The 15,468-nt window shown below is 37.7% G+C and overlaps 1 protein-coding gene across 1 annotated transcript in view; it reads right to left on the bottom strand.

The window, feature by feature from the left end:
* Nucleotides 1-749: 749 nt before the first annotated feature.
* PARP8 (poly(ADP-ribose) polymerase family member 8) overlaps nucleotides 750-15,468 on the bottom strand; it is a 114,673-nt gene continuing 99,954 nt past the window's right edge. Inside the window, exons 15-24 of the mRNA XM_009284618.1 lie at nucleotides 11,272-11,397; nucleotides 9,687-9,752; nucleotides 8,288-8,355; nucleotides 7,510-7,558; nucleotides 6,581-6,693; nucleotides 6,344-6,416; nucleotides 4,298-4,367; nucleotides 2,332-2,408; nucleotides 1,322-1,391; nucleotides 750-793 (exon numbers count right to left, since the gene is read on the bottom strand). Coding sequence (XP_009282893.1) covers nucleotides 750-793; nucleotides 1,322-1,391; nucleotides 2,332-2,408; nucleotides 4,298-4,367; nucleotides 6,344-6,416; nucleotides 6,581-6,693; nucleotides 7,510-7,558; nucleotides 8,288-8,355; nucleotides 9,687-9,752; nucleotides 11,272-11,397 — 756 coding nt within the window. The remainder of the gene's footprint in view (nucleotides 794-1,321; nucleotides 1,392-2,331; nucleotides 2,409-4,297; nucleotides 4,368-6,343; nucleotides 6,417-6,580; nucleotides 6,694-7,509; nucleotides 7,559-8,287; nucleotides 8,356-9,686; nucleotides 9,753-11,271; nucleotides 11,398-15,468) is intronic.

The raw sequence follows: 15,468 nt of genomic DNA, 5'->3' as shown, positions 1-15,468 counted from the left end.
TGGACAATGCCCTTAAAAACATGCTTTAAACTTTGGTCAGCCCTGAACTGGTCAGGCAGTTGGACTAGATGATCGTTGTAGGTCCCTTCCAACTGAAAGAGTCTATTCTATTCTATTCTAACACTACCATGAATAAATGCATATTCAATTTTTATACCATTTCTTCCATGACTTGTAGTTTTTAACAAACATTTACCTCTCGTGATTAATTTTATTTAAAATCTCTATTAACCACCTCCCCTAAACACTTCTTTTCACAGAAAAATGAAGTGAATATGAATAATGTAAAATATATATTACCAAATATTTAAAATTCACTCTTATAAAATCAATGATCCATTAATAAGTGTGAGGAAAGAACAATGTGCATGAAAAAGTTCTGGTGAAAGATGAAATTTTTAGTTAGAAACTTCAGGCATTAAAGGCCAAGTAAATTCTAGTAAACCCTAGATTCATTTCAAATCTTCTGCTTAAAGTTTTAGAACTAAGCTTATGTATTTTTCTGTCCAGATCAAATTGCCTTTTCATGTTGACGAACATCTCCTTAATCATATTAAATATTTCATTTGAACATTCTCAAAAATATATTAAAAAAATAGCATTTTGAAATAGCATCTTTTCCATTGTCTGTCTTAATTTTTATTTTTATAAATAAACAAATGCTCCAAATGAAGGGCAAACTGAGTTTAATATAATTTCTTTTTGTTTGGCCAATGAGACTAATGACCAATTACTGGTACAATTCTTATTCAAATTTCATAATTCTTAGTTCTCAAAACCTGCTGAGGTTTCACTAGTTATTAAAAGAATAGCCAAGTCTTTCAAGAATGACTGTACTCATATGCACTGGATTTTAACTTCACAAAATTTCTGAAGCAGTCAGAGTGAAAGGACTGGTTACCATTTGCCTGAACAGTGAAAATTATTTGGAAATTCAATAGGAAAGCTGTTTTTTCTGACTTTTAGGTGTTTAATGCATTTGTCAAGAGCTTGCAAAAAGTCAGTGTTTCAAATAAAGGCCACAACTTGGGTTATCTTGATGGCTTAGGAATATGGCTACATTTGAAAGACAGACCAGATGATCAGTCGCTACGTGCATATGATTATTTCATGAAAATTCAGCATGTGTTACAGGTTTTGTTCGAAGAGTGAAACATTCTGAACTGAAATATAAAGGTCAGCTATATAAGCAAGTACTTGTACGCCTACCAGTAATGTCTTACCTAAAACCAACCAATACTGGAACTAAAGGTCTCACTGATTTGCATCCAGTAACACTGTGTCCATGACTAAAACAATTTTTCCAGGGCTTTCAGCTTACCTTCACATAAGGCTATGCATTTTAAGTTACGGCTTTGCAAAAATTGTGACTGTTGTCCTTTCTTCTGTGACTGAGACGTAAAAACATGAGAAAACTTAATTAGTGCATTAAGACAAACTGAGTGAAAAAGTAACAAAGGAGAGGGCTGCTATTTTCAGTGGTTTATTAATGAACAAAGATAGAGGCAGTCTTTCTAAAACATTTCTATTTTATTTCTAAATGTGATAGAATTTCTAAAAACATTTATATTATTTGTTTGGATTATTGTAGGAGGAATTTGAACTCCTTTATACAGAAAGAACAGTTCCTAATTATTACAGAATTAATAATACTATTAGACATATCAGAGTGTTACTGATAAACAAATTGATAGCAGAAAAAAAAAAGGTGAATTTGATCACCGATTCATTGGCCGCTACCCCGATATTTTACTGGCCTTCCCATTTCTGAGGGCTTCCGCTGTTACATACCAATCTCTCTCCAAAGCCAGATTATTCTGTAGTTTCTATGTGTTAACTATGGAGACAGATGTAAGATTTCTTTCTCAAAATTTAGCCCTACACATAAATGCTGTGAGTTTGCTTTAGATAAAGCAGAATTGTAATGGTTTAATATGTAAAAACCATGAAAAAGAAAAACTGTCTTGCTATAAATGAAATGCTATTCATTTTCAGTAACCACTCTCAATTCCTTTTGCATCATTCTTCTGCAAGTCTAGAACTCAGAAAGCAAGGGCTTGCTAAGGGTCATAATGCAACCTGTATTTAATTTTCATTCTCTTCCTAAATTCTTCTGCTTGGAAAAGAAGGGCACAAGACCTGCAGGATACTCTGTAAATTGTTACTAAAAGCAGTTGGGCTGTATTTGACGTTTGCAGTCTCTGAAGTTGTTGATTTTGTTCAACAAAATAAAACTGTTAGCTTTCACAAAGGGAATATTACTTCCTTTTCAGCTATCAAGGTCCCAAGCATAAAACCATAAATCTTCCAGAGATTGTTGATGTACTGTACCTGTGATGTATTACTGCCCTTACTGCCTGAAGCTGGTTCATCTTTAGCTGACACCTTCTGCTGCTTCTTGTTCATCCCTAGGAATATTAAAATCATATAAGATACCCTGGCATATAAATACCATAATAAGCGAAATTAAGTATGGAGAATGAAATAGGCAGCACAGTGGGAATCACAGTCCTTTGCATGGCATCCAAAAAGCTAATGAACTTTGTCATAGAATAACTCAATTTAATCCTGCAAATTACCAGTACATCTGCATGTATTGCAAAGACTTTAGGAAAGTCAAGTTAGCACTAAGTAGGTGCAAAAGCAGACAAACATGAGCTTAAATTCCACTGAATGCAGCTCAGGTATGCTCTTAGGTAGCTGCTTAACAGAGTTGCATGTCAGCATGTCTTGAGTCTAACTGACCCTATTCAGGCTGAGGGAACACTGTCTGATTTACTGTGGGTGGGATAGTAAAATCACGAGAGAAAGAACGTTAGATATTAATCTTTAACAGTTTATTTAGACTTATTAGAAGTCTAATTAATTTTAGGAGCAGTTAATTTATTTAAAGTTTTAAAGTCTACCTTGGTTTAATTAATTTACCTACACATAAAAGTATTAAATTGTTTGTCAGCCACATTGGATCCAATTTCCATCTCAGAAATCTAAACACCTACATTTGTGCCTTAGATCTCTTTCATATTCCTCATGTTGGTTTATATAGAATTCCTGTATTATATGCTACTACAGGCTTCCTCGCCTTTCCAGTATCCCGTATTTCTTGGCAGTTTGCAAACACAGACTGAACTATGGAGAAGTTTAACTCTTTGAAGAATGGGGAGTGTAGGACTCCTCCATGGTTTTTATTGGCATCAAGTATTACATACTTCATAGGAACACAGGCCTCCTTTCTGGAGGAGACTGGATGGAAGGGACCAAGAAAGGTAGAGTGATGAGAAAAAACACATTGAAGCTGACAAAGCAGTGTTGTCCAAAAAGAAGGGCATTTTGTTAGATAATGATACTGCAACCTGCACTTTTAGTGAGTCCTAAAAAGCTTCCATACTCATGTAATCTCTGAAAGCTAAAAGTGCATTTAGAGATTATTGATATTGAAATTCAATAAATAGTAGTAAAAAACGCCGAGCTCTTAAAATGAATTGTGACATTACCTAAAAATACTGAAAATCAGAAAGCATAAATAAAACTCTCAGAATTGTCTACATGCACATAAACACACATTCAACTATACCAGCACTTTCATATGTGAGGAAATGGTAAATACAACATACCTAAAGGAAAAAGTCACCATATTTTAAAATCTCTTACGTTTCTTAATATACACATTGGTGTACCTTGTTTCTATTATGCTTCCACTTATGATTTAATTCTTATATGGAAAACTCTGCATGACTTACTTTTGGATTTATTATTGGGACAAATTATGTTCCCTCCCCTTCTCATGCTAAAATAAACATATGTCCTATACTTTCTGTGTAATCCTATACTAACAAACATGTCCTATACTTCCTGTGTAATCCTGACATGGCGATACTGGGGAATACTCTTAAATATACACAGCTGAACATGTCTATTCACGAATATTTGTTTTGTCAGATCAGGTCATAAAAGCCCATGAATCCATAGATAATGTTAGAAGGACTTAGGCAGATACTGAGAAAAAATCACAAAGTTGGATTTCCACTGCATAATCAAGACCTGCTACATTACACACAGCATCCAGTATTAGCTACTATTTACTGCAAGCACAGTTTCAAGATACTCAGCACCTTGGAAAATGAGGACAGGTATTTAATAAGGGAATTTAGATTTTCTATTTTTTGAATAAATTAAATCTTGGTCAACAAAGATAAAATCTAATACAGTGTTGTAAACAGTGAAGCTGGTAAGAAAAGCAGTAGACTGAGATACCCCCCAATATTTCTCCAACTTTAGAGTGATTTATAAATATCACCTGAGTAACCAAATGATATGCTTGACAATGGACTAAGGTAGATTCCACTTCCAAACATTGCACCATGGAGCTGAAAAAGAGCGCAGTGGTTGTTTAACATTAATTTGGTTATCTGGACAAAATAATAATGATAGGAACAGGTTGTAATGTAGGTAAGCATCTGCCCCACTGCACTAATATATTGCCTGGTAATAAATAGTGTTCAAAGAACTCTTTAAAAAAAAATCATGCTTGCAAATATACAACTAAAATACTGTATATTCTGGAAACCATGTCCAAATGCCCAAACATAATTTTACATCAGATTTATATATAAAATTGCATTTTCTGTTTTTAAATCTAACATTATCATGGAGGATGCCTACAGAGGGTGCTTCTGTACATGTCCAAATACACCTCAGCCTTGTTAAGGCTGAGGAAGCTCAGCATGTGTCTCACATCAAAACCTTGGCAGGAAGCACAGCTGAAGCCAGCCTCTGTGAATCAACAGCAGCAACAGCTGCTTTTGTTTTCTTTAAGGTAAGAAATGAAGAGATGGTGATGACACTGGTCATATGCTATAGAAAAATTTAGTCACTAGGTCAGCCTGAGTACTGGAGGAATGGGTTCAATCAAGCTTTTTGCCTGAGCCAATTCAGACATGCATATTCCATCACTGCAGGACTGTGCTTTAGCCACAAAGCTACCAGCTGTCTGAAAAGAATAGAGGAAAGGGAAGACTCTTCTTCACCAACATCACTGTTCCATGTCACGAAGCTTGGGCTAAGCAACAAAAGTGAGCATTTTTTATTGGCCCTGCAGTAATTTTCTTGTCTAGAAAGGGGGAAATACGGGTTTCACTTCTCCACCAGGGACTGCTTTGTGTGGAAAAGCTGTTAAAGAAAACACATCAAGTAATTGTTGGAGCACAAATGAGAACCCAGAGTATCTCCTACCTAGGTAGATGTTATAACCACTGGGCTTCACAGTCATGCTCACCCTTATTTCTTTCCTCTGACCCAATGATATTTACATTGTCTTTGCAATATGCCTGAGCTCTCCTAAGAATGTGCAAACATGCCTTCATTCCTCCAGATCCTACAATGTTGTATAGGATCCCTGGTGAGTGGATCTTTTTCCTGACTGGTTGGTACTGGTGTAAATAGGATGAACTGGGCTCAGGATATGCCTTAGGTGTGTGACAGATCTAAAAATGGTGACTTGTATAAAATAGGGCTTTACTGCTTCCTCCTATTCCCAGTATCTCAACCCTCAACAAAAAAGTAAGCATAAACAAAGGGGTTTACTTTGGTGAATTTTGGTGTGTAAATCCTGCTTTCTTGGGGAATTATCTACCAAAGACACTAATAAAAACACCCAAACCACTAAGAGGAACAGCAGAGATTTCCATTTCTTTTTTTTCAATGTCTTCTGTATCCCGATCCTTAGTTAGCACCCTGGGATCCTCCTCCAAGGTATCATGGACTCAGCTCTGGGGAAGAGCTGTCAAAACCATGATGCTAAAACATTCTGAGTTACAGCTCCCCAGTCCCTCTGGTACTGCCTACTTTGTTCTGCAATAGTGGTCTCCTGGTGATTCATCTGAGAAAACTAACTGAAGTTTGCAATAGCTTCCTCCTGGCTAGTACACTCGTATTTCCATTCCCAAGGAAACCAGAGGAGAAGAGAAGATGCCGTAAACTCAGTTCCTGTAAATCTAGTATGGTCTTGGATCCTGTAACATGGAGATAGTTTATGTAGCTCTAAATTTTAATCCCAAGACTGCTTTTAAGCAGTACTGAGCTAAGCCTCCTGGAGGTGCTGCTCTGCAATGTAAAATTGAAACACTGATTCCAGCAAAGGGATTTCTAGCCATTTTAGCAGACACATTATTTCATTTTAATTGCATCAGAAAAGTACCTTTTCCAGGAAACAAGAGGGTATTTGAAATCATCCCTTTTTTCCACCTATATGACTACCAGAACCACACCCCCTGAAAACTTGCCTAAGCTAGTATGTAAACAAGCATGCACAGGTTAGCTAAAATCTATTTAGTCTACTATTTACCTGCAGCCTCGTATTAGAAGCAACAACTAAGCCGTTCCTCAGGATGGAATGCCAATTTTCAATGTGTGAGCCACTGAAAAAATGAAAAAGAAAGCGTTAAAATCCACAGTGTAAAATGCAAAATGAAATCAGTAATCCTTTAAAACAATAAATTCACAGCTGTAAACCTCATGGCAAGAACAAAAAAATAGCATGGCATTTTGATAACCTTTAATTAATATGAATATATGTACTTACTGAAATGCAAAGGTACTTCCGTAGAGATTTTTAGCAGCTCGGAAATTGGATTCTTTGGCTGGTGGACTGCTGAGAAGGAGGAACTGGTGGGGAGTGTGCATAAACTTTAGTTGCTGTAAAATATAACAGTGCACAAGTGAAAAGAAGTTGATTAACACAAAAGCATTGTATTTTCATAATGATAGTTCTTAAGATACCACGCTGTTTCACACAATACATGACTGCATCTAAATAACTACATGAACTAAGTTGAAATTGGTCTCATTACTATAGTTTTTATCTGAAATCAAACAGTAAAAATGTCTTTCAGTTTATCAAACATATGGAAGTTTCTGAAACAGATTTCAGCCTAATATGGCTCTAGTAAAGTAATTAAATTGAACAATTTCATCATGGTATTCTGATCAGAGCTGGCTTTGAATTAAGGTTCAGATTTGAAAGGCTGCAGATTACTATGCCCTTAATCAGAGGATCAGAGGCACACATACTCAGAAATGAACCTCAGCACCATTCCTCTAAAATTCAAGAGCTATACTTTTTTAAGGCGTACTTATATGTGGATCTCCTGGTACATCATGTTTGTGTGCACTGCTTTCTGCACAATTCTGTATCTAATGTTCTATATGGTAACAAAACAAGTAGTGAAGTTATTCTCACCCAATCTCAGATGACTACAAAGTAGACACTTGTATTTGAGCTACTCAACTAGGATTTTTCTGAGCGTTATTCCTTTGACCTATTTTAGATATTGACAGCATGATGCCACGAGTTATGACCTGAAACTGCCTATTTCTCTCCTTTGTCTATTAATGGAGTCCATGTGATTAGTTTGCATGTAGACATCTATGTTTGGCTAGGAGACTCACACCTAAAATACTAATACAAACCATGAGAAATGAGAAAATAATAAAGAACCCACTGACACTTACCCTATTTACCGGTAGCTTCACAATATGTGATCTATTACTAGAAATAACCCTAAAATAAGAAACAGTTAGATGTATTAGACATGGTAACCAAACAGGACTTTTCTTCTTAAAAATGTGTTATGAATGGACACCACAAAGCACCCAGCTCCAGGCCTTTGAACCTATCAGATTGGAAATAGACCAAATCTTGACTAGAAAATGAGATCAGAGGCTGTACAAATAAGCTGGAGTCTTTCCACTGTTTTCAGAGGACCCAGATGAGGTCAGAAACAGTCCAGAAACCTGCAGTTGCAAATGTCAACCCTGATGTTAATTCTTAGGGTGAGCTTATACCAAATTACACTGGTGAAGTGATTAGTCATTAAACTTGGTACTTTAATAATTATCATCTCATGTGAGTCAATTTTATACCATTGTAGAAGAGGATGTGCAAGTGGGTCTTGTTTATCCATCTGCTTCTTTATTTCCAAGTAAGGTGCCTAGAAAAGAGTAATTATGTTCTTTATTTCTAGTTGAAATCATAAGGTTAAATTTTTTGTTATATTGCCCATGATTTCATTTATTAAAACAAATACATGGGACTCATTATTAGGCTTAAATCATAGTTTTACTGACATAGCGTTGTAGAGTTATAAATATGTTTTGACAACAACAAGAATTAATATAGCAATTATTTTCCCTGGAGTAAAATAATAAGCATATAATTAGCATCAAAATGAGTATATTATAGCAAACATTGGTGATCTCAGGGAGAACAGCAAAGACGTCTATTTTATACCATTGTAGAAGAGGATGTGCAAGTGGGTCTTGTTTATCCATCTGCTTCTTTATTTCCAAGTAAGGTGCCTAGAAAAGAGTAATTATGTTCTTTATTTCTAGTTGAAATCATAAGGTTAAATTTTTTGTTATATTGCCCATGATTTCATTTATTAAAACAAATACATGGGACTCATTATTAGGCTTAAATCATAGTTTTACTGACATAGCGTTGTAGAGTTATAAATATGTTTTGACAACAACAAGAATTAATATAGCAATTATTTTCCCTGGAGTAAAATAATAAGCATATAATTAGCATCAAAATGAGTATATTATAGCAAACATTGGTGATCTCAGGGAGAACAGCAGAAGACGTCTATTTATGTTTGGCTCTTGGATTAAGAAATTGGACTGGAACTTGACAAAATTAAGACTCTCAAAATACCCCAAGATAATCCATTCCATTTTTTTTAACTGTTTCATGGTATAAACTGGTAAAGTAAAACACTGTATCAGCTTATAATCCCTTTGAAAACCTTTCTTGATTTCAATCACAGTGCAAAGCATCCTTTTAAAACTCTTCAGTCCAAGAATTATTTTAACATTAAAAAAAAAGCAAAATGGTTATTTTTCTTTTTAAAAGACATTCTATAAGGTAACAGAAATACCTGATTTTTTTAATTTTTACAAGATGTTACATTAAGTAACAAAAATATGTGAATTTTAATTTTCAATTTATTTTGCTCCTCTCTACACACCTCATTATTCATTCCAGAAATCCAAAGTACTTTATGAATACATATAGAGCAAGATTTATAAACTGTTGTGAGGTTACATTTATATAGCAGTTGGAAAAGCAATGTACATGGGAGAGATTTGAGTTATAATCAGCTAGGCTGTTTGGGAAAGGAGGTGTAACAATAAACATAAGTATGGCTATCAGATTCTGTCCCACTGTGAATATTGAGAAATCATATGGTAGTAATCCCAAGAAACCCAGCCTTCAAGTCTCCAACCATACTTAGAGCTGATCAAGTGGTTTGCTATAATAGAAATAAAGCTATCATTCAGAACACTCACAAAATCAATTTCTTTTGCTTTGGAAATAAAAGACCCAGTTTGGCTTTGATATTTCCAGAAATGCAGCAGTTGGTGATTATCTCATTACAAAATCCCATTCTGTTGTTATTATCTCTTATTTAAACTTCAAAACATCTGATTTCTACTTCATCACTTTTATTTGACTGCCATTAGGGATACTCCAGGTTTGTTATTTTTAACATACATTTTAATCTTATTATAGCTCTATAGGAAAGAGATGATACTATTGACTTCCCTACCCATCACAGGCAAGCAATATAAACACCTTCCTAGTTCTAGAAATAGCAATTAAGTTAGGTAAAGATTTTTAAACTCACCTGTGTCATCTCTCTAATAGAAGTGATACTGTCCAACGCTTTCATGACTCGGTCATAATTCTTCTGCTGATGTAGCATGAAATAAGCAAATAAATTAAAAGAGTATTAGTCTTTGGCTCTACAAAAACCTGAATTGAGTGTGTATAAAACCAAAGCTAGGACGAATGTTCAGCAAACCAATCCTTTCAAACATTTCTAACCAGTAGCTTCCTTCCACCTCACACATAGATGCATTCATAGTCCAGGAAAATTCCCCGAAAAAATACTATCATGATGGTTTTTCTTTGAATTTCACTGGAATCTCCAACACACTCAAAAAATTAGCTCACTTTTTAAAGAAATATTTGTAACCAAACACAGGTTCTGACAGTTATTTGGACAACATGCTATTAAGCTGAATAATGCAGTGACCAAATAAATTTTAAATAAAATGCTACATAAACAGATGTATTTACTTTGCTAACAGCTCTATAAAACAACAGAGGTCCTTCAGTTGTCCCTCTGCCTCACCCTGATCCTTGCCTACCTTCTGCTTGGGAACCACTACCAGACGGCTCCACCTTTTCTGAGTGGATGAGCTTAACAGTCCATGCTTCACCAGCTCCATATGTCATGTCACCTTCAGGAGCTTCACTGTTCCCCATCTTTGGGTCTTGCCAACTTCTGCCCATGGGCTTTCACCTCGCCCATGCTCGCAAGAAGGTGGGAGGACGCGGTGTGGGCCCTGCCAGCCCAGGGGCTCTCTCCATTCCTCTCTGGTGTGACCCTCTTTCATATTCCCTCGTCTGCTTCAAACTCCTGCCTTGCCCAGCCACCAGACTAGCTGTCTCCTCATCAGACCCCTTCCAAGCACCTCCTGCCAAGTCTTTCTTCCCACATGCTACAGAACATGCTCGCCCCTTCCTGAGGAAGAACCACTGCTAACTGGCCTTTGTTCAGAAAAAGTTAAATGCATCCCAATGCACGACATCCAAAGTTCTCATATATGCCCTTGGGGATGGCTCAAGTGAGATGTAATAGTTCATGGCTTCTCGAGGGCTTCCCTGAGAGGCAGTATTTGCAGCCTGAGGAGCAAGTAGTGCAAACAAAATTCTTTACTTCAAAACTAATGCTTGTACAAAACTCGACTATTATGTCAATATTTGATAAAATTACATTTAAGGACTTAATTGTTTGCAAAGAGAAAATGAGATGACAATAATAACTACTTTAAGAATAAAAAGATGGACTATAAATCCCCCGGTTTACATGGTCTACACCTCCCAAAGGCCATCTTTCTCTTTGTGTCCAATGTGTACACTGAGAGAAAGACACTAAGAATATAAAATTTTGCATCTAGAATTTGTACCCTAAAAGAATTTTTTGGCTTCAACATAGCTTTGCATGCAACTTGTAGTTTATACTCAGATACCTTCTCAGAGACAATTAAAAAAGCTACAAAGTTCTGAAAACAGTCACAAGCTTGTGATATATTCTGGACCTGTATCTCTTATAGTAAAGGAGACTCCTCCAGAAGAAGGCTTTGTTTTGAAATCTCATGCATGACTAAAACCAAGCTACGACATAATGAAAGGTAACTACTTACCCTGGGGTTAAAGGCCAGCATCTGAGGATCATTAGGATCAACTACAGAAGGATATGGCTCAAAAATGACAACTTTCCTAGGTGACTCTAATGCAGACCGACACATGGATACTAACAGATCAACCACCTAGGGATAAAGAAAAATATTTATTCAGTATATGTACTTTCATATTGTATCTTCCAGTCTGCTTTTTTTACACATTATAGTAACACCATATTTCATTGTTACCTATATTACCCAAACCATGTTATGCACAGGATATAGTTTAGGACTGAAATTTTTCCATTGACCTCAACAGGCTTTGGGTTCAGCCCTGGTACATTATTCCAGGTGCATAAGAAGGACCAGTATCTGGTCCTAAATGTATTATCATGTCAAATACATTGCTTGCAGTCCTGCTTTCTCTTGTGCACATGTGCTAACTCCTGGATTAAATTAATTCTCTAGGGAAATGAAGTCATGCTGGATCTATGTATCTCTGTACAGTAGGTGCCAGTGAAAGACGTTGCTCAAGAATGAGGAAGGGTTTGTGAATCTGTACCACTGCCTGCTGTTCTCCTGAAGACTGTAATCATAGCAACACTTGTAAACATTGCTTCTGCTAAAGCCAGAACAGTGCAGTGATTTGTCATTTGCATGGCTCACACTGGGACATCGTCTTCCTTCCATCCCGTTGTACAAAATTACAACATGGTTTTGAGTATCTGTGATTTCCAAGATTTCACCATAAGATCATGCGTGTAATATGTACACAGGCATGTATTCACATATGTGCACATAGGCACATATACAACTTAGCAACAGATGTCTGTATAATTGTTTCAAAATTTGTAATTCAGAGGTTAAAAATAGAATACAGCAATCACAAACCAGAGAGAATGAAGCTTTCTGGCAGCTGTGAAACCTAAATCCAGCTCATAATGAAATCCAAAGTTGCTACATAAAAATGTAGCTGAAAATTAGCTCATTTCCCCCTGTTTTTTCTGTGCTTTCTGAAAACATTCCTGTGTGAAAACAGGCTTTTCCATGAAAGAAAGGAAAAGCTGAGATGAATCGTACTTAGTAGGCATCCCTGGTTACTCCCACAACTCCACACGGATCAGATCTCATCTCACAGCTCAAGCTGTTCTAAAAGTTTTTATATATCTGCCATTGTATCTGATCATTTGGAGGAAAAAAAATGATGATGCTTTAGAGAAGCAGAATGAGAATAAGAATCATGAAAAGGAACTGCACGCAGTGAGTCATACTGCTGCCATTCTCCTCCTCTGCTCCTTTAGCATGAATGGACAATTTTGTCCATCAGTTTAAAAATATTCTGTTAGTTCCAGTTACTAAATATCTCACATATATTGAAAAATGAAGTTATTTAAATAATGATCCCTTCCTCCATGGTGCTCTGATTACTTTCCAGTTTATAATACCTGGAACTGTGATGAATGTTTCAAAATAGGGCATCTGCATTAGCATTTGCAAAGACCAGGAGTCTGCATACACAGCCAGGTCAGGCAACGGGCCTGCAACCGTGTAAATGTATTACCATGAAATTGAGCCCAAGTTCATACACCCTGCTTCTTAGAAGCACTTCTTAGCCTCCAGTTGCAAAACACTACTAGAGAAGAGTTGAGTCCCTGAATCTCTTAATACAGTGACTCAAAGTTGTCTTTCTTTATGATTTGCACGATGGGACTTCATCTTAAAATTGCCACAGTTCTTCCTAGAACACCATCCCAAAGCCCTCCTTTAAACCAATTGTTGACACCTATATGGTTTCTCACCATGATACCTGCATATTCCTCTGACATGGGGAAAAACGTGCATAGATTAGCCTTAGTTAGACCCCTGGTTTCCCCTGAGATAATTGTTTTGAGCAGACGGAATGCAGAGCAACTTAAATTGGGAGGTAAGTGTAATACAAATGTTATAATATAAACTTGCGTACGTGTTCCTTGGTAATAGGAAGTGCTGTGGATCTAGTAAATGTCCTTATAGCTGGGGCTGAGCTCCTCCTCCTTAACAGTAGGTACTGAAGTACCTAAGTAAAGATTAAAGTATTTTCAAGGAGAAGACGACACTTGCTGATGACAACTCCCTCTTATGACATCAGTCTCTCAGACAGTGCCTCCTTCTCTCCAGACACTCTCTACAGGGAGTTTGAACTATCAACAAATCAGGCATTTAACTTTCAGGCATTTTGACTACGTGACTAAAATAAGGCAAGATGAGTTCGGGCTTGAAAGTTTTAGAAAGTACAATCACTTATTATTAAGGAGGAGCCATCAGAATATTGGGAGTGACAAAGTAGGGGTATATACCTTAGGAAACTAGCTGAAAGGCCAGCAGAAAAAAACCAGGATGTGATTTCTAATAATGGGAACCGGTATTTAGGCTCCTTCACTACACAAAATGATTTGGAGGAAGATTCATCTGACAAAAAGTAGAGATTCACAATGCAAACACCTACCTCTTACTAGTCAGCCTAGGCTCTCTTTCTAATCAACGGAGAAAATAACCACTGTGCTGATAGTCTATGCTGTGATTCACACTATCTTAAACTAATATTAAAAATAGCTCAGATGAATCAAACCCTAGAAATGCTTAATTCTTTCTGCAAACAGGAATGGGAGCTCAACCAGATCAGGTGTAGTGAGCTGTGTGCAATGCTAGCACTAGAGTGAAACTTAGCAAAATTTAGTCACCTAGGTGCAATGGGACAATCAACAAAACCTCTTATCTAACTCTTTTAAGCACCGTTAAGGTTGTAATCACTTTAGTACTCTACAGCAAAGCTCTGTACATGTAGAGATACGGTAGAGATCTAGAGCAAGCTCCACATTTGCCTGCAACAGTGATCCCTACATAAAACAGAGTGAGAGCTCACCAGGACCACCTCTCCTGTCAGCTGTATTTAAAAAGAGAAGTGAGAGCTACTTGTTTGTACCTCATGCACAACGTTCGAAACCAGGATAAATGTACATGTAATGTAACATGTAAGTTTGTACCTAATTTTTCCCTAAGTTTAGGAAAACAAAATTCCAGCTGTTCAAGGAGTTAGTCAATAGGACCCCCTGGGAAACTGCCCTCAGGGACAAGGGAGTGGAACAGAGCTGGCAGATCTTTAACGGTGCTTTCCATAGAGCACAAGAGCTCTTGATCCCCAGGTGTAAGAAATCAGGAAAGGAAGGCAAGAGACCAGCATGGATGAGTCAAGACCTGCTGGTCAAACTAAAGGGCAAGAAGGAAGTGCACAGGCAGTGGAAGCAGGGACAGGTATCCTGGGAAGAGTACAGGGACGCTACCCGGTTGTGTAGGGATGGGGTCAGGAAGGCCAAGGCGCAGCTGGAGCTGAACTTGGCAAGGGATGCAAAAAATGGTAAGAAGGGCTTCTACAGGTAAGTCAGCCAGAAAAGGAAGGTCAAAGAAAGTGGACCCTCCCTGATGAACACAACTGGCAAACCGGTAACAACAGACGAGGGGAAGGCTGAGGTACTCAGCAACTGTTTTGCCTCAGTCTTCACTGGCAATCTCTCGTCCCACACCTCTCGAGTGGATGGACCTCAAGGCAGGGACTGGGGGAGCAAAGTTCCTCCCACTGTAAGAGAAGATCAGGTTTGAGACCACCTGAGGAATCTCAACATACGTAAGTCTACGGGACCTGATGAGATGCATCCCAGAGTCCTGAGGAAATTGGTTGATGTAGTTGCCAAGTCACTCTCCATGATATTTGAAAAGTCATGGCGATCAGGTGAGGTCCCCGGACACTGGAAAATGGAAAACCTTGCACCCATTTTTACAAAGGGTAGAAAGGAGGACCCTGGGAACTACCGACCTGTCAACCTCACCTCTGTGCCTGGCAAGATCATGGAACAGATCCTCCTGGAAGCTATGCTAAGGCACATGGAGGACAGGGAAGTGAGTGGAGACAGCCAGCATGGCTTCTGTGATGGAGTGGCTACACGAGTGGACAAGGGAAGAGCTACGGATGTCATCTATCTGGACTTCTGTAAGGCCTTTGACATGATCAACCCACAACATCCTTCTCTCTAAACTGGGGAGAGACGGATTTGATGGATGGACTGTTTGGTGGATAAGGAATTGGCTGGGTGATTGCAAACAGAGGGTAGTGGTCAACGGCTCAATGTCTGGATGGAGGTTGGTGACAAGTGGCGTCCCGCAGGGGTCCGTATTGGGACCGGT

Source organism: Aptenodytes forsteri, unplaced genomic scaffold (genome assembly GCF_000699145.1).
Source record: "Aptenodytes forsteri isolate BGI_AS27 unplaced genomic scaffold, ASM69914v1 Scaffold359, whole genome shotgun sequence".
Lineage (NCBI taxonomy): Eukaryota > Metazoa > Chordata > Aves > Sphenisciformes > Spheniscidae > Aptenodytes > Aptenodytes forsteri.
Note: the sequence above shows the minus strand (reverse complement) of the source record. Positions and strands in the feature narration are given on the sequence as shown.